The sequence below is a fragment of the Lepisosteus oculatus genome, chromosome 29 (assembly GCF_040954835.1).
Source record: "Lepisosteus oculatus isolate fLepOcu1 chromosome 29, fLepOcu1.hap2, whole genome shotgun sequence".
In the NCBI taxonomy this organism is placed as follows: domain Eukaryota; kingdom Metazoa; phylum Chordata; class Actinopteri; order Semionotiformes; family Lepisosteidae; genus Lepisosteus; species Lepisosteus oculatus.
In genome coordinates this window covers 1727516-1746996 of record NC_090724.1, presented here as the reverse complement: position 1 = coordinate 1746996, position 19481 = coordinate 1727516, and the positions used below count along the sequence as shown (strand labels likewise).

The window sequence follows — 19481 nt, the reverse complement described above, 5'->3', positions numbered from 1 at the left end:
ATACATTAAATAAAAACTCCCCGCACCCCCAATATCAGCATACACAAGCATATCACTTTGACACCCAGGGAAGAGGACTTGTTGACAGCAGAAATGTTCTTTTACAACACAGATAGCGAAGAACAAATTAAAAAAAATATACATGGAAGCCAGACATCACTTTCCAATAAACTCCAATAAAAAAATAAAGTTTGCTCCTGAGGAATTTGTACATCAGCTACTCTTTCAAAGTTGCAGAAACTCTCCAGTAAATCGGGGATCATGTTAACATCCTCTAGGGAAAATAAGTGACTTATATTCACAGTCATGGCATTTGAAAGGAGCCGATTCCTGTCCTGCATTTCGCTGAAGCGATACAATATTTAACCTTGTGTATGAGAGGGTGTTGGGTGCCAAGTGCAATGTCATTCATTTCAGCATAAGTAGTCCAGGACAGAAGGACATGTGTCAGTGTTCCACACTCTAGATACCTATTCAGTAAGGTCTTAAATAATTCAGCAAGGTCAAGAAACAACAAGTGGACCATCATCACTGGCTGAACAGTAATGTAACATTTTTCATCTTTCCTTGTTTTATTTCCATACCTCATTACATTACATGCTTTCATTACAAATGGGACATGAAATTTCCCATAAAGCAAACGCGCACAAGTGCATGTGCCAACCAGAATCCAGCTCGCTTGTGGACCACTTGAATAGAAGCCCTAGTGGAACAGAAAACCAGGCCTCCTTTCATCCTAGCAGAAACTAGAATTATTTTCAAAGATACTGCGACAGGTCTTCCTTGCTATGTTATTCAGTCAGACTTTCAGTCAAACGTTGTGATGTTATTTTTCCCAAACAGCCTCACATGGAAAGGAGAGAAAACAAGGAATACCACTCACCCAGAAATTGTTTCTAAAGATCGACATCTTTGTTTCCTTGGATCTTACAGGACCCTGAAAGAGGAGAGGACACAGCAGTCAGTGGCCAGCCAGTGCAAAGGCAAACATTAATCCTTATTCCTATAAGATTTCCTTGTGTAAATAACTGGAAACATGAAGTTGCTATCTATGTGAAAGGGAGAGAAATTTTCATAATTTTGCTAATAAGCATGAAGACAATAGCTAGGCCAGAGACCGGCTGAAAGCAGGTGAGAGGTAACTTACTGCTCAGTAACGTTACTTTGCTGCTGTGTTGAGGCCAGTTCACACCATAGGCATTGCAGCTGTGTAATGTGATAGAAAGCAAGTGTCTGAGTTACTACATTTCCATAATCCTCACAGAGCCCGGCTGAATATCTGTGGATCTGTCAGTGAAAGAAGATCCACGTACACTGAGGGCTTAAAGCCACTGGAGAAGCCTATATGGCATACAGCCAGGCCTGTGTATAGTGTGTGTTCTCTTGAAAACCTGTTTACATAGAACATATGGGCAGACAACCATGCTGGTGACAAAAGGCCTATCTAGACCTGGCCCTCACAAATAACACAGTACAGATGGCAAAGAGCTACTCCAGTCACCTCGAAGCGGGAGTTTCTGGGCGTCGGTCAGGGGCCCGTGAGGGGAACAGTGGAGCGAGGGGGGCGCAGAGAGAGGATGAGCAGGCTCCGGAAGGGGCCTAGGAGACGAGCCGCTGGGACAGGCCGCGGTCCTGCACTCGCCGGGGAGAGGTCACAAGGGAGAAGGCTTCCAGGAGGCGCAGGCCGGAGCTCGGAGGATCATCCCTGATTGTGCTGGACATGGAACAAGAACGGGATGCGTGCCCGTGATGCCCACGACTCCCAGCAGGATATCCACGACAGCGTGGGAGCCCCTTTTACTGGAACCACCCCAGCCAGTTGGAAGCATTCCTTAGGGCACAGATTCCCAGACTGGGATCTTGCGGTACCTCATGGGATTCCAGGAGGCCCACGGACAACTTGCTAATCAAGGGGTCTCTTAGCACACATCAACGAGGGGTCAGACTCTTGCTTTCAAATGGCATCTGCCATGAAATACACCTCGTGTGTAATGTATATGGAATGCAAATAATCATAATAACTGATTTCTTGAGCCTTTCCAAACCCAAGGATGCTGAAAGGACATGATGGGGAAGATAGAACTGCGTGGGTCCTAGGATCAATTCTGGTCTGGAGTGCCTTCTGTGTGGAGTTTGCATGTTCTCCCTGTGGCTATCTGGTGGTGCACCAGGCACGACAGTTTTCTCCCACCTTCCACAAACACGCTGACTAGATTTAAGGGCAGCTCTGAAGTGCCTCTGCGTGAGTGTGTGCGTGTGAGACCCCGTGATGGATGGAGACGTCCCATACAGGGTGGAGACAGGCTCCAGGCTGGGAATGAGTGGCTCTCTGATAAGGAGAAGGTGGATGATGCCAGCTACTGGTAAGAGCAGCTCTACGTTTCCTCAATCGAGAGACAACCAAAACAGCAGGAAAAATGAATAGGTGGACATGGTATTGCATTATCCACAATTACCAACAGATGGTTTTATCTGTGACAGATTGTTATTGATATTTGTATAGCGCTTTGGATGAACATTCTTTGCCTTTGTACAGTCTTTTATTAACAGCCCAGATGCTTTTACTGAAAGCCGGAGTCAGAGCCAGCAAAAAGACCGGCTTCCCCATTCCCCCTGAGGGAATGGTTTAGGGGATGACCAGTCATGGAATTTACAGAAGGCATAACAGAGCTGACAAAGCCCTAAATGACAGCGCAGGCTAACCTGGAAGGCAAACACGCAGTTCTAATGGCTGTCGGACTCAAACGATGCAACAGGTTTTGTACAACATCTGCTCAGCAGCTCTCCTGACTCAGGTTTGCCGCGTCGGACGATTCTGGTCAGGAGGCACTCACCGTGTTGTTCCCCGTCGGGTCATGGTGAACTGGCCGAACACCTGAAGAAGAAGAAGAAGGGAGCAAAAATGAGTGACACGAGGGCAGGGACAGGGATGTTGCAGCTCCTGCTGAAGAGCAGGGCTGTGCTGTAATATTCCTCCCCTCGCAGCAGAGAATCTCCCTGTGCACGCAAAACAGCACACGACTTCAGCACTGCGAAACACGGGGGCCTCGCCCACACAAGGACCCCGAAACACAGGAAAAGCTTCAATGAATAAGAGGTGGGGGAGCCACTCTACCCCTCTGGATCTTTTGGTCGCTAGCCGCTAATTGAGCAGGAGGATGTCATCCAGCTGTTTCACGACAGATCTAAGGGAATCAGAGGATGTGATCTTGAATTCCTCACCCCCGAGATACAGAGAACGACACGCGCGTCCGGAGAGACATCAGTGCCCTGTAACCAACACACTGACACAGCACAACCCATGCACTGCGACTGGTGCCCGGTCAGGTACGCACCTCGGTCACAAGCCATGCAGAAACAGCAGACTGCAAAAACTCACATCCACCTCACTCGAGCAAATTAATAAATGGTGGGGGGGGGGGGTCTAGAACCCGTGTCTGAACACGCGACGCGCGAGAATCGTCGGTTTCTCACGGTGTCCAAACCTCGGGGGATTACAGAGCGACCCTGATCTGACCCCTCTTCCCGCGGGGCTGCCAGACAGTCATGCCTCTCTGCGGCCCGCGGCTGCGTTTCGCTGACGGCAGAGGTTTCATTCTCTGACAGGCCTGGCCGGACAACCGGCAGCAGATACCAGCCCGTGTCCTGGACCCGATCTGAAGAGGAAATCGAGGGCTCTTTCTCTCTTCTCTGCTAGCGGTGCTCACATCCTTTCCCCCCTCAGCGGGGATAACCGACCGGTTGGGCCACTGTCTGTTGCTGAGCAGTTCTCCACAGTGGCATAAAAGGTTGTTAATAGGAGATGCTGATCTTACTGTGCTGCAGCGTGTGAGGTAATTACAGGTGATGAGAGAACAAAGGAGAACAAAGAATGACTGTTCATACCCATCTGCTCCAAAGGTTTCATTTCCCTCAGCACCCTGTTCCACGAACAACACTGTGACCTAAAAGCCCATTATCTCTGCTTGCATCCCTCTACCACTGGGACCTACATGTATTTTTATATTGCAAACCCTTCTGGATATCACACCATTTACTTTTACTTCTTATAAATCTATACCTTAAATGTATGGATTTAACATTGGACAGCATGGAGGAGCAGTGGCTAGCATTGCTGTCTTGCATGCAGGGGCCCTGGGTTCAATTCTGGACCTGGGGGGCTGTCTGTGTGGAGTTTGTAGCTTCTCCCCTGTGCACATGGCTTTCCTCCAGGTGCTCTGGTTTCCTCCCACAGTCCAAGGACATGCTGGCAGATTAATTGGCTTCTTGGAAAATTGGCCCTGGTGTGAGTGTGTGCATGTCTTGACACACAAATGCTGTTTTAGTGCCTGTGTCTTGTTTTGGCCAAATAGTATATATAGTACTGCCAAATCATCCATCCATTACCCAATTCAGGGTCGCAGGGGAGCTGGAATCTATCCCGGCAAAGCAAAGGGCACAAGGTAGGATACACCCTGGATGGGATGCCAGTCCATCGCAGGGCACACACAGACACAACCACACACACTCACACCAGGGTTAAACATCCCAGACGTTAATTAACCTACAATGTAATACAAATGCTTTTCCCCCCCCATAATTAGTACATCAAAGTTCTTTTGAACTTTGCTACCTTTGCAAATCCACTGATTACACCATCATTAAAGTCCTTGCGTTTCCAGTTTTATCACACTCCATTTGAAAATGTTACCATCCAAAAGTTCACTGCTGAACTGAACTTCAACTTCACTGAACTTCAAATTGCTTTTTCTAAAGCAGCCTGATGCTGACAGAACCAATGCACAGACCATCTGGCTCGCGGTGTGTCAGAGGAATACCCACAGAGCTGAAATCCCCCAAAAAGATCAGCTCAATTTAAAAATACGGAGATTTTAAAAAACACCAGTGACAAGGGAAAGACTACATAAATCACAGACAGGAGCAATTGCTTGTTTAAGTTCCTAAATACACAAAACAGTTCAGGGATAAGCTCCTTAACCAACATCTTAAAAAATTCTTCAACATCATTAAGACATCATTTATTTTGTGGGGAAAAATATATTTCCAAAATAATGACAATTAACATCCTGTGTATATCTGATTATTTAATCTATTATTTTCAAAGGTGAATTACTGAAGGTTTTATCAATGCATCGATAAACAAAGCTGTTCTCCCAGGGTAGCCACACTGATACAAAATTAAAGGGCTTTTAGCGTAATTATAGTTTTTAATTGCTTGGGCTTATTTCTAGAACGGGATTTGGGTTTTAAAAGCTAAATCAAAAAAACAATTAAGGGGAATCAAGATGTCAGTAGTTTTTTTTTATAATCTTGTTACAGTAAAAATAAAAAGGGGCTTCACTCGTTCGGACGCAGAGAGCCGGCTGTCCAACAGCTGCCAGATGCCAGGAGCCCAGGGGCAGGAGTGAGCCCCCTAGTCTCACCCTAACGGGGTCAGTGATCTTAAAACGGTCTGAACTGATCGCAGATCCATCCGATCCCATGTCTGCCTTTCATTCCAGGAATTTTTAAACAGGTCTCATTTACAACAATGGGAAGAATCTATAAATTTTGAATGGGCCTTTATTTAATTCTGTATAACGTTACAGATTGACAAAAAGGAGACAAAAAAAATGTCAGCAATCAGTAGACTCTGATACACGGGAACCGTCACCAACCATATCAGATGTGCACTTCATAATTTAAGCCCTTTTAACAAAGCAATGAAGCAAAAAAATCTAAAAGAATATAGAAATCTCTAGGTATGGCAGAGGTTATTCTAAGGCATGCATATTGTTAAAAGATGAAAACACTGATCACGCACAGTTAATGACCGTTTGCACAATGTATTCAGGTGAAAACCCACCTGGGTGTCACGAGCTGATCATACATGATTGGCCATCCCTACGTCTGCAACGTCTACTCTGCATCACATGTAGTAGACAGACTGCTCAAAGCCTATGCACATAACGTTATGAAAAATTGTGAGTTTTGAAATAAATGCAGGAAGATACCAGTTCTTTGCAGAAAAAGACTAGGCATGCCAGTGGTGACAGAGAAGCAAACAGCAGCTCACGAGAAACACATGGGCAATTCAAACCACTCGAGAGAAACTTGACCAGGCTCTTTCCAGCGAGGCTCCCTCCCTCCTCGACGGCGATAAACAGAGCCTTTTCATCACCGCGCTAACGAGGGCCGGAGAGGAACACGGACTGCCCACAGCCCTCTCCCTCACATCCGGCAGCGCTGTTCTCATTCAGCACCAGCCAGGAAAACACGGACAGAAGCACAAGGACAGCAGCGCCGATCCCACATATGGAGAAAAGGGAAAGAGATAGCCAAACGATCCATCCTTAAAGGCATCCTCAATTTTTAACTGGCCCATCTGTCGCCTGCGTCAACACAGGCGGCACAGAGAGGGAGAGGAGAGAGGGCCCAAACTGGCATCAGCCTGGCAAGCCATTTCTGTAACAAAAAACACCCTGCAAGATCGAGCAAATATTAACACCTGCTCTCTCTTCATCCTGTAACAGTTATCAGTCTCGCTTGACGTTTCTAAGAACCAATTTGTGTTTATTCCAAGTCCTGCAAGACAGGACACCACTGTTAGAATAAAAGGGCCAGGGAAGGAGAATGCAGTTTGGGGGAGGGGCAGTATTCTTGTCCTACAGTATGTTCTATTATATTGATGCACAGAAGAAATGCAACAGGCAAGCCAACGAAGATTAATCAAAAATCATCGTACACGTGGATCACAACAAGATCACGGAATACGTTACATGCGAGAAGGCCAATACCATGATTCGTTGACATATAAGTTTCCGATATAAAACAACTCAACACAGTTAAAATGGAAGCTCGGTGCCTGGGGGCTTTCAGTGCTGGAATTACAAACTGTTCAGACTTACGGCAAGCAAGAAGTTTTCACTGGTAAAAAAATGCAGAGATAACTTGACCCTTGTTTTCCCCCCAGTAATGCTGATGTGCACGCAGATGTGCTGGCATGACATGCTTGTAAATGCATGTGCCCTGTGGGCTGGGGGTCTCACTGAGACACCCCAGCTTTTCAGCTGCTTGGAAGAGGTGAGGTGTGAAGACCATTTAATTACCTGCCTGTGCCCTTGTACGCTGCGGTTCTCTGCTCACCCTCTCACACGCAGGCAGCAGGGCTTCAGCCGAGTTACTGTGGTACGCACTGCAGCTTGCAGCCTGCACGACGCTGCTGCCTACTCACTTCAGCTCAACAGGCCCGAGGACACGACGTGCAAGTGGAAATGAACAGGAAATGATTTTAAGACTGAGAATAGGTGGTGCTTCTTTACACCAGTGGTTCCCCGTGCTGGTCTTGGGGGAACAGTCTCTTCTACATTTCTCTCCAGCGGAGCTCTAACAGTCCAGTGCAAGATGATGACTGCAAACCCCCACGTCAAGGTACAACTTCAGCCCCCATGACAACATGCAACTTGCTTACCTTTTTGACTAGACAGAAATCAGTTGATCACACTAGACGATTAATTGATGATGAAAACACACACTCCAGCAGCCACTCCCACACCATCCTGGGCCAGAATGAGCGCCCCAGACCTGCTTCTCCAACGTGCTTCACCTTGAGAGTCGCGCATCACACCACATGGTGCAAGTCCCGCACAGTGCTCTGCGGGGGAGTTCACTCTGACTTGGAGGTGTGGCTCGTCTCTCGCTGACGTCACACACACTCACACCAGGGCCAGTCTTCCCAGAAGCCAGCTGACCCTCCACCACGTCTTTGGACAGCAGGAGGAAACCGGAGCACCCAGAGGAAGCCCGCAGAAACACGGGGAGAACATACAAACTCCTCACAGACAGCAACCCAGAATTGAACCCAGGGCCCCAGCGCAGCAAGGCAGCAATGCGGACCACTACACCACTGTGCAGCCCATCTACTTAACAGCACTTTCTGAATTTATAATCACACATCTCTTTAGAAACATCCAAAGCTTATGGAGTTGAGTATTCTGGCGACTGATTTCATCCCTCCTTCCGGAGCAAGAAGATCTTTCCGTGTAGTATTACATGATACCGATCCTTGCAATTAGCATTCAGCGTTCTGGGAATTCCTGCTTTATATAGTTTTTGCCCTCTCCCAGCGCAGCCGTCCCAAACAGAAGACTACATTGTGCACACAGCTTGTCTGGTTTCCAGTAACTCGCTGACCCAAAAGCCCCACCAAGCTGGGTTTTTTTTTTTTCCTGGAATGCGAAGGAGTCACAGCGTACGCGACATCTAAGATCTCCACACACTCGAGCCTGGACACGCAGGAGGGGCGGCGCCGCCGTCACACGGTAACTGTATCAGCACGTGCATCCAGGCGTACCGATCTGAAGCGCGGCCGCGGCCCGCACGCGAGGGGGGGGGGGGTAAGGCCTCCCCCCCCCCCCCCCGCGCAAACCTGCACCCTGCCTCCATCTGGCAGAGACCGGGGGCTCAGGTCCCCCTCCAGCCTGCCGGCAGCCCTGCTCCCTCCGGCTCTGCACGCCCAGCGGGCTCGTGTTCATGGATTAACAATTGCCCGGCTGCTCCGGAAAAACAGGACGACGTCAACCTGCGACGGTGGCGGAGAGGCCGGCTATTTCACCCCTCATTCCAATCACCTCCAACTCATGGTTAGTTTTATTCTCTAGATGGGGGGGTCCTGTAACCCCCTCGGGGGAGACGCCTGCTTGCACTGGCGGCGGAGCTCACAGATCGGAGGAGCTCCCTCACCGGGGAACGTTTACACGATGCCCCTCCTCACACATCTCTGCTGTAAGCCACAGCAGGGAGCGAACGCACAAACAGAGCCAAGGCACACCTCAGTGAACACCTCCACTAACTAAGAGATGGCTCTCCCCAGAGCTCCCGCACCCAGCTGCCCTTCTCCGGGCCGATCCCAGAGCAGCCATATCTTGCAAGGTTACAGAAAATCAGTCCAGAGAAAAGCAACCAGATAGACTCTGAAGTTTTAAAGGACTGTCCTGCACCGACAGGCTGACGGGACTGAACTTCTTCAGTACCGAACAGAGAAGAGGGGACCTGATTCTCAAAGACACCGAGCACATTCCGACCCGGGACACTTCTGTAGGATGCGCGGAGAAACACGAACCAGGGAGCACTCCTGGAAACGTGGCCGTGAATTTAAAAATGAAGGCTGGAGGCAATTCTTGTGCAGTTCATGTGCTGGGTGGCGAACTTCTAAATGCCCTCTAGATAACGAAGCACCCCGATGCACTGAATGACCCTGTAACTTTCAATACATTCTTGCCTGCATAATTTGTACCGGAACAATTTTCAACTTCTTTTTCCGGAACGTTCTTCCCAAGACTGAAATTTACTCGTGGGTTCAAAGTGAGGAGCAACTCCTCCCCCCCAAAAAAAAAATACATGCATCTTAGCTCTGTAGCTCTAATCGATCGATGACGTGTGATGATAACTCAGAAGCGGCTGCAGGTGCCTCAACAGCCCCCTGCTGAGTGAGGGGGTGGCGGCAGTGAGATTGAGCGGTTTCATCTCGCCGTCCAGGGGAGCACCAACGAACCCTCAAAGGACCCACAGCCTGGATCAGGAAGTCACATGGCCCAGACCAAGGGAGCCGAGCGCCTATGACTCATCTGACATCAAGGATGCATGGTGGAAGGATCAGTCCAACACACACACAGCGCTCATAGTCTCACATCGCTTACTCACTTTCGCTGTGCACTGCTGGCTTTTCCCCAACCAGAAAAAAAGAAACACGTCTGTTGGGTGAGTGCATCAGTTGTGAATGGCACCGGCTCGTCAGCCGAGTGGGAGGACAACTGTAAAAGCGTCACAGAAGAAAGCCACAGATTTCACAGGCACAGAAAGACACAGCATCCAATTCTCCCGGTTTTCCTGGGCCAAATCAAGCCCCAAAAAAAAAAACAACGATAAAAGGGGGAGGTCAACAATTTTTCCACAACAGCCACCTATACTTTCTGGGAAAAAGTGAACAGCACTCTAACCCTGTGCAGACACAGACATGCACCGACAGTCTCCCCAGAAGCCAGTGTGTTTTGGGGCTGTGGGAGGAAACCAGAGCGCCTGGAGGAGATCCACACAACCGCAGGCAGAACATACAAACTCCACACAGACAGCACCGGGGCCACAGTGCTGTGAGGCAGCGGTCCTAATCGCCGTGCCTCCTGCCACTCCCTTTAAAACCTCTTACATTCACAATGTTTAGACCAGAGTCCACCCCCTGTTGAAAGATTAAGATAAAAGAAACACAAAACCGAAGAAGTACCAGCATGTGTCTGTTCACGAATGCATACTGTATATAAAACCAGGGCTACCTCCTGTTTCAGAATAAAGACCAAACTCTTTGACAGTCTACCCCTGGCTACCTCAGAATGAGAGGCTTTTATTTTCGACGACATAACCTCCCCAAATTAGACGGGGCCATTGAAGCAAGTAAGCTCTGAAAGTGTACTGTTTTTCCCCACCGCCGAGGGCAGCGGTGTGACCCGTCAGCTCTCCCGCTGACCAGTGACCCGGCCGGAGCGGACCAGACACTCGGCTCCCGGTTTTACCGTCAGTCGGCGCCTCTTGGCGAAGACAAGTGTACCGTCTCATGTGTGTACCACTCCTGCGATACTGCGAACAGACACCGCGACACAACCACAGACAGTCGGTTAGAAATTGACAGTGGAGATTCTTACTAACGGGCTAACATCAATATTAAGAAATAGAAAAACGACGGCAGGTCCACAACGCACGGACACAACCCTAGCGGGGACACTCGTACCTGAAACAGAGCAGTTACAGCCCCTGAAAACGCACTTGATTGACGCTGATCCGATCCCAGCGGACTATTCATTTACGAAAAACCGCGACCGGCTCGCGCCACTGTCAGGGCAACAGCGCGCGGGTCCCCCGCGAGCCGGAGGAAGTTGACGGAGCCGCGTCTCGAGCCACCCCGAGTCTCCACGGCTCGCGCCCCCTCGCCGCCTCGAACCGCCCGCGTGCGGAAAACCTCCCTCTCGAGGTTTTCTTTGAAAGAAAGACGCGCGGTTAAACCAAATAAAATGCGCACAACCGAACAGGGCGTTAATGGGTAATGGGTTTTTTTTTTTGCCGAGCAAGACGTAGTTCCTCGCACTTTTCTATCAAATCCGAGCGGTTTTCGGGATTTTTTTCCCCCCCGATTACCTGCAGATGATTTCAGACGCAACGGCTCATCCTCCATCCCCGATCACCTGTCCTCCCTCCGCTAGCGCGTGGAAAGTCCTGTCTTGTTACACTTCCAACCCACAGTGCTCTCGCCGCCCGCAGGCCCCGCCCACCGCCGCTCCCATTGGCCACGGGCTCCGTCCGTCCCCATCCTTGGGTGAGATGCGCCGTAGGCATGGTAACCACCGGGGGGCGTGGCCCGAAGCCCAGCCTCCCGACCAATCCCATGCTGGGCTGCCGGACCTGGCTCCCGCCCACCTGTGGGGGAGCCTTGGAGCGCGGCCGCTATTGGCCAGAACAGCCGTCATTGTGCTGGAATCGCGGGAGGCGGGAGCTTTCAATTGTCCTGTGCTGCACCGCCGCCTCAGCTCCGGGGGTGCTGTCTGCGTGGAGCGTGGGTTTCCTCCCACAGCCCAAAGCATGCTGGTAGGTTACTTGGCTCCTGGGAAAACTGGCCCTTGTGTGTGTGTGTGTGTGGATTGGACAGCAGTCCCGTCCAGGGTGAGCCCGAATTCGGTAAAGCGGTTAGGAAATGGATGGACGGGACTCTATTTTATTGACAGTTTTTCGGTTTTATTATATTCAAAGAAGATCAGATTATAACGAGAATTCGCCGGATTTTGTTTCCCGAAATGTGTACAAATATTCCAAGTTGCGTTTTAATTCATCGCTGTGACAAGAAAGCTGGGAATTAGTGTAAATGTTACTAGTAAGTATAGCTTTCATCCAGCAATGTGGCCTAATTTTAAAAGACAAATTAACATTTTCCCCTGTTCGAAACGACCTTCTGTGCTTAATTCCGAAGACTGAAAAACAAAAAAAACTTTATCATTATGTGCTACGAAGTAAGCGGGAGATGTATTTTAATCGTTGGGTCGGTTTTATTACGGCAAATGTTTTATTCAGAGACTCCTTTGGATAAAATATACACTTTTTGAAGGCCACTGCAAAATCATTCACAATGTATGATTCAATTGGTTTATTGATTTCTTAATAAATATTTATGCAGCTATTAATGTTTTAAATTCGTAAGCACACAACTGAACTTCAAACCTGAACTATTGCAGTTTCTGAACAAAAATGCAAAACACTGTGAACACAATCTACATAAATGAAAAACTTGAGAGTACGCAAATCATTTTCAAGGTCACGCCAGGCAGGTGCTGATGGGCGCATTACCGAACTCTGTCCACTAGAGGGCGGGAGACCCTTACAAATACGGTCAGGTCAGTCACGATCTCTTCCTCCCAGGTCGATGATGAAGAAGGCTATTCTAACGGTGCTGATGTTACTATCATTGATCTGCCCTTTTTAAAACGCATCAAGGATCAAGACAGCCGACCATCAAACACAACCTATCCGTACCAGTATCACGGATCCAGTACCCAGAGCCCAGGATAAGATAAGATCACCTTCTTGGCCCTATACAATTCCTTGCATTAGGAATTTGTCTTTTTGCAGACCCCAGCTCGCTCTCCATGAGACAGACAGAGAAGCTGGGGGTCAGAGCGCAGGGTCAGCCATTGTACAGCGCCCCTGGAGCAGCTGGGGTTAAGGGCCTTGCTCAGGGGCCCAACGGAGGAGGAGGATTCAAACCGGCAACTTTCCAGCCACAGGCTCAGGTCCTGAGCCACAGAGCCGCCGCTCCGCCCCACAGGGCGAAAAAAAACTTGCGCCTGGCGCTGAGATGAGCTCCGGTATGGACTTCGCCTTCACCTGCATTTGAGGGTAGCAGCTTGGGGTAGGTCTAGGTCTAGGGCTCCCGTTCCGCTGAACGGTGTGAATCGTCCCCGGCTGGCATACCTGCTTAAACCAAGGAAGACGGTTCCTTAAAGTATCCACACGCTGTGTGGCCGGTCGGGAGAAGCTGGATTTGGCTCGTACCCTGCTCACCGGCACGCCGAGGACGCGTGTAGTGGTTTGAAGTCGAGTCTGCTAGGGGGCTCACCTGTCCGAAAAGCGTGACTTCCCGATGTGTCCTGTTGGTGCCCCTCACCTCTTCCAGGGAACTCCCCAAGCAGGGCTCGAACCGGATCGACTGAACAAGACAGACAGGCACGCAGACTGTAAATAAACCCATCCTGAACGCTTCCTTTTTCGAGTTCACGTTGAAAGGGGACTTGTTTTGTTTTTTTACAAACCGAAACACGTCGTTTTTGTCTGATCTAAATCCTTCATGGGTAAGGTGTCGTCTCCGACGGGGGGGGGGCGGCGCACCTGGGCTCCCCGCACCTGCAAGCTGTTGCCACAGCAACCATCCCGCTGCCTCCCAACATCCGGAGCCGCCCAGCCAATCGGAGGCTCCCTCGCTGCGGGGGCGGGGCCCGGGGGAAGACGGGAGTCACTGTCCCGCCCTCCTCCTGCACGACTCCTGACACGGTAGACTCGTCCCTTTCTAAAACTAAACGTTTCATTAATTTTGTAGTGATCTTTACGGATAGTAACCTGAATGGGGTTTCATTTTACCCCTCTATCAAATGTTTTTTTAACTCTACAACACAATAATACAGCAATTTGTATTGGGGAAAAAATACCCATCCTGTTGGTGCCTTCATACCAACTACTCCATCCATCCATTTTCTAACCCCAGGTGTCCCCGTATTGGATAAAGTGAACCCGGCCAGCAATGGGCAGAGGTAAAACCATGCCAATGATGATCCAGATTCTGACTGTTTTTTTGAAGGTCAGCCTGCTGCCCCATTGCACCTGTGGGCACTGGAACTCAGTTACCTGAACCGAATAGTGAAAAAACAAAACGAGACCTTTAAGTGATTTATAAAAGAAGCATATTTATTGGAAATAAAACAAAAAGGATTAGTGTTCAATACTGAATCAAGTCATCAGCCTTCATTTCAGAGTACACACAGCTCCCCCACTTTCACACACGACAGACAGTAGCCTGCTGTAGAACCTGGTGAGATCGCCCGTGAACATGGTCCTGCTGCTGATCCACTACGTGTGCTCCAGCAGCCAGACAGCTGCAAACAGCTGGATGTGAAGAACAGTAACACTGCCCTGAAAGACTGAACCAAAGGTGACTAGTGTAAGGGAGGAAAAAACAGCAACTTGCAATTTCCAAAGTTTGTTTCTGGTTCATTGCATCAAAATATCTTTTGTAATAGTTTTTCTCCTAAATCTTCAGGGGTTCAGGGGCAACCTCTTACTCCTCAGTGTTTATTCTACTGCAACCATGTGGTTGCTTAGACAACCTCAACAATACCTGTCCTCTATCATCACCCCCCCAAATGGGGGCGTTTACTGACCATAGTAACTTACTTCATCTCTCTGCTATGACTTCACTCCCTTTTGGTGCCGAGTGAGATTCTGAAAGCCTGGACATTCAGTAAGAAAATCCCTCACCCTTCTGCCATGATGCAGGACAAAAGGTAAAGACCTACTGTGGTTTCTGCACGGAGAGATCGCACAAAAACTGGATTTGATTTTCCTTCAGAAATTCGGGGGGGGGGGTCACAGGTACATTTAAAAACATGTCAGGTTCAAGTCAGCTCTTCCCACAGCTGCTGCAGACAGCGTCTTAGACAAAGTGTTCAAGGCCAAAAGCCTCACATACAAAAACAGCCAGCAGTGAGAGTGGTGCATGCTGGGTCATACTGTTAGCTTAAGATGCGGACTTGAGTTGCCTTATATGGTAATCAGCGTACAGTGCAGCAGAGTAAGACATTCAGTCTAAGTACCAGACACAGATGTCAAAAATACTCTGCAGTAAGCAACCAAATGACATTTGTTTCCTTTTTTAACAAAAAATACCACGCCTCAGGAAAGGAAACGTCTGCAGAAAAGCCTAAGCCAGTTTCGGGTTTAAACGATAGCTTGAACTACACCACAGAAAATGGCGTTTGACAGATTTTAGTTTCAGTCTCACATGACAGTAAGGGGATTTTCAGGTAAGCAATTGCAGCTCGGCTCCCGGAACAAGACTTCCAAGGGGGTACAGAACAATAAGTTGCAATTTCACAACGTGACCACTAGGTGGCACATAAGCAATGACAGATTTTTTCCCCCACAGTCGTTTTAAAACAGGGATCACTGCCGCGTTTGATCAGGTGTTTTTGAGTAACAGAACCATGTTAATACAAGCTTATCGAATGTCACTTGTGTTATACAGCCAGCTCTATTAAAAAATCAAGGTAGATATTCTACCGAACAAAAAAAATCAACAATGGTTCAGGAATAAAAGATACTGATTTTTGAAACCATGCTGTCTCTATGGTACCAGACAACAGACGTGCACACATGAGAATCTTTCTCCGAGGCGCTCCCCACGATGGAATTCCTCACAGAAAAGCACGAGACGCCCTTCACGGTCTTGAAATCCAGAGGACTCAGCAGAGTAACTGTAATACAGCTGAAACAATCAGGATTGTGAGGTTCCCAGAACAATGCCAAAGGAAACGATTTAAAAAAAATAAATTAGCAAACAGACAAATAAATAAAGCGGGCGATGGAATTTGTTTTCCCTCTTTACATTACAATGTCGAGTACTTAAACAAAATTAAATTAAAAAGAGAGCCCTTGTGTGAAGGGCTCATCCTTGGATCTTCTGCCATGTCTGTAAACAGCCCCAGGCTTCGAGAATCGCTGGGGAGCGGCTAGGCCACAGCTGTCACCTTGACAACCTGCACACAGACACAGCACAGATCTCTCCCAATGAAAATGAACTCTTTCATCCACTCTTAATGCACTTCAAGGCCTTGACACCGTTATCTTCAGCCATAATCTCCAGGGAAGAAAAAAACAGTAAAACAACACTTCTGGAAATTATGTCCATATCCACAATAGACTCTTTCTTAAGCTTCTGTAATAATTTAATATTCAGACATCATTTTCAGGCAGCTGCAAAACCCACCAAAAACAAAATTAACAGAAAAGAGCCAGATTTTCATTTCATATGGTCTGGAGGGAATCCCAGCGGTAACGAGACCTCGGCCTAATTAAACTCCGCAGCGATATCCCGCACGGCCCCGATTGTTTTTAACTGGCAATGTTTCTGAAGATCACAGTTTCCAAAAAGAGTTTTTTTTTTTTTTAAAAAGTGACTGAATTGTTTCGCTCTTCATGACACAGGATCGCGCTTTCTGTGTTAAAAGACTGAGACTGACATATTCACCTTTAGCGGAAATTGTCTCAAACTAAAAAGTGTCCGAAAAAGCCTTTTGCTATGGGATCAGGAAGAGCCCTGAAGGATGAGAGCAGCCCCCTGCCTCACCGTATTGCACACTATCTAACACAGTGCATGCAGAGTACGACAGGCTAAAACGCACTGATAATTCACAGAATATGAGCTCGCTACCCTACAGCAGAACACCACAGACAAATGGACTAGGTGATGATAAATGTGGTGATTTTTTTTTTTGTTACATTTGTGTAAATATTTCACATTTAGGCACTAACGCAACCCAGGCTCAAATATATGTATAAATATAAAAAAAAAAAATCGGAAGCGAACCCTGTCCTATAAAACGTCTTCCAACTCTTGCTAATTACGCTCTTGCTACTTCCTCTTTTAATTATAAAAAAAGTCTTGCGTGTGCAACTTTAAATGACATTCCCTCCGAGATACGTGTGGCACCTAGAGATCACAGACACAGAACAACTACTAAAATGTGGTTATAAAACACGCTCGACGACGGTTTTGTTTCAGGCAGTTCCACAGCCCCTTTAACCCTCAGGAACCCCCGACCTGACGATCGGACCGCCCCGAACCAGCCAGCGTCCCGCCAGAAACACAGCCATGGCCTTCCGGGTCCACCTGAGGGCACCGGCCCAAACTCCGCGAACCGCGCCCCCCCGAAAGGAGCTCGTCGCCGCGACACGGCTGCGCTCGCCAACCGGGGATGCGTCGGCCGTCACGCTTCCTCCAGCACCGCGGGATCGACCCCCCGCGGCCCAATCCCGTCCCCCGCTCCGCGGTGCAAAACCCAACACCCTTCACTTCCTGCTCATCCTTCCACGACCTACTTCTCCCACAGACAGCCCAGACCAGGCCTTCCCAGAACAGCCCCGCCCGCCTCACTGCTTCGAGCTGGAGAGCCTTCCTCTCTGCAGCGCTCAGCTCACAGCCTGGGTGGGCACCTCCCTCTCGCCCCCAGCAGGTGAAACCAGCCCCGGATCCCGCTGAGCTGCTACTGCTCTCGGGCGGTTTACTCGTTCCGAATCGGAAGCACGCAGCTGAGGTGGGAACGCTTTGGCGGAAAGGGGGGGCCGAACCAGGAGACGCCTTTACGCCCCTGTCCTGACACTGCAGTCCCGCTCAAAGTGCGCCCCCCGCAGGACGATCCATTCATTCCCGAGACCCTACAGACTCATGCTTTTAGTGACCAGTTTGGTTTCGTTGTGAAAACCGTGCAAGTGCGCAATTAAGATAAGTCCCCCCCCCCCCCCCAAAAAGAGGATTGTTCTGAAAGGCAGCAATGAATTCCCACGGCCTCAAGGGGGGGAAAAAAAAGAGTAGGAGTGTAACAAAGGAGTGATGAACGGCCCCGTTCCCCAGAATCAGCCGCCTTTCCAACCCCCTGGAGATGGGCAACGCGACAGGAAACGGTCAAGGGCGGCTGCGAACGTGGAAATGAAGATCGGATTTCGGGGAACTGGGGAGCCCGTCGTGGCCTGGTCAGGCTGGACGGCGGCCGTCATGCTGCTCTGGGGTGCGAAGCTGCCTGGGGATCCCCGTCCTGATCGGGGGGATGGGGAGTTTCGTGACCAGGCACGCGGCACCGGCGGCCGCGAAGCGCGAGGGAGGGGGGTGGGGAGGAAAGGCGGGGGGGGGAGGGGGCCGGAAGCCTCCTCTGCCCTCAGAACTCCACTTTGCAGGCTGGGAAGGTCTCGTCCTGCATGGCCACCGTGCTGTTGCTGCCCAGCACCGTGATGCCCAGCTCCCGCTGCCTCTCGTGGGTCTCCTGGTACCAGTCGTGCATCACCACCGAGTCAAAGGTCGGGATCAGGGTCACCTGGAGGAGACAGGGGACGGCAGTGAGAATCCTCACGCCTCTTCGGCGTTCAGAGCTGCCTTCTGTTCCTGCTGGCGATTTCCTGCCAGGTGCTGTCTAAAGCCGTGCCACCTTGTGGACGTATATACTGAACATCAAACACCACCACCGCATTTCATTCTGCCCGTTACCATTTGTGATGGGCAGGAATGAAACGCACAGGTTAGCAGCGTGCGTGGCCAAGGCTGGAAGGAATACCAGATGTGTGCGGTGTCCTGTCCCATTCCTCTTGAAGAGCCGGGACTGGCGTGTGCCTGCTCACTGGACTCAACCCGGGACGTCACATCGCCCCGGATCATCCCACCGATGCTCGATTGGGGTTCACACCTGGTGACAGTCCCCCTGTGGATGCCCTACTTCAAACCTCCACCACCCAGGAAACCAGCTGTCACAAGCAGCACGAGGACACGCTTGTCCTGCTGGAACGCTAGCACATTAGGATGAACCCACAGGAAGTAAAGCATGCCATGACCAGCCGCGGACGAAAAAGACGATCAATATATTGGTGCCATTTGGATTAAACTGTATCCAAAATATTTATAATATGCATATATTCTTGGTGCTAAAAACAAATGCACAAGTGTGATTGCTCAGTATATACAGAATTAAAGTAAACAAGAACTGCATCATTTTTAACATCTTTGCTAAAAGGAACCACTGTAGATCAGGACAGCAAGATTCTCCTTTTCTGCCACATGAGCTCAGCGGTTCCTATACCACACTGTGACATCAGCAGCTAGCCTGACAGCACATGAGCACAGCGGCTCAACGTCTAGAAATTCTGCCCACTTGCTCATGGCATCTGTCTGGAGAACAGGTTGTCAACTGGTACTTCACTAACTGCAAGGCCCTGGGGAACTCTGGGATGAATTCGTGAAGAAAGACTGACTGAAAGTAACTACCAGCTAAGCTAAGAGGACGTTTCAAGCCCATCTTCCGACCTGCGGCGGTACCACTGACCTGCACGCTGCCCGACCACAACGCCTTGCCCTCCAGCAGCGCGTCCAGGATGGGCCGCATGACCACCTCCTTGAGCGGCTCGTCCCCGCTGATGATGTAGCAGGACGAGCGCAGGCGTTTGAAGAACTCCACGTCCACCGTGGCGGCGGCGCGGCCCGAGGGGAGGTACGCCAGGTCCAGGAACACGGGCGTGCCCGCCGGGGGGGGCCTGCCGCCCACAGGGCCTGGGAGGAGAGGGAGACAGAACGAGCAGGCATGACGGCTCGCGACAGAGATGGTCTGCTGCCGATCGGAAGATCACAGAATGCGGGGGGGAAAAAAGAGGAAATT

The 19481-nt window shown here is 49.7% G+C and overlaps 2 protein-coding genes across 11 annotated transcripts in view; both read right to left on the bottom strand.

Moving 5' to 3' along the window:
* The window catches only part of fcho1 (FCH and mu domain containing endocytic adaptor 1), a 58546-nt gene extending 45169 nt beyond the window's left edge, over window positions 1-13377 (bottom strand). For 4 of the 10 annotated variants that reach the window (XM_015365439.2, XM_015365430.2, XM_015365429.2 and 1 more), the window contains exons 1-4: window positions 13326-13377; window positions 13133-13222; window positions 2835-2875; window positions 884-937 (exon numbers count right to left, since the gene is read on the bottom strand). In XM_015365439.2, coding sequence (XP_015220925.2) covers window positions 884-937; window positions 2835-2875; window positions 13133-13222; window positions 13326-13362 — 222 coding nt within the window. In that variant the 5' untranslated portion in view covers window positions 13363-13377. Of the gene's footprint in view, window positions 1-883; window positions 938-1147; window positions 1207-1501; window positions 1715-2834; window positions 2876-10759; window positions 10927-11163; window positions 11282-13132; window positions 13223-13325 lie in introns of those variants that run through there. The other 6 variants (XM_015365435.2, XM_015365433.2, XM_015365434.2 and 3 more) reach the window with 6 other exon arrangements.
* Window positions 13378-13953: 576 nt separating this feature from the next.
* The window catches only part of map1sa (microtubule-associated protein 1Sa), a 31032-nt gene continuing 25504 nt past the window's right edge, over window positions 13954-19481 (bottom strand). Inside the window, exons 6-7 of the mRNA XM_069185901.1 lie at window positions 19152-19375; window positions 13954-18152 (exon numbers count right to left, since the gene is read on the bottom strand). Coding sequence (XP_069042002.1) covers window positions 17997-18152; window positions 19152-19375 — 380 coding nt within the window. The 3' untranslated portion in view covers window positions 13954-17996. The remainder of the gene's footprint in view (window positions 18153-19151; window positions 19376-19481) is intronic.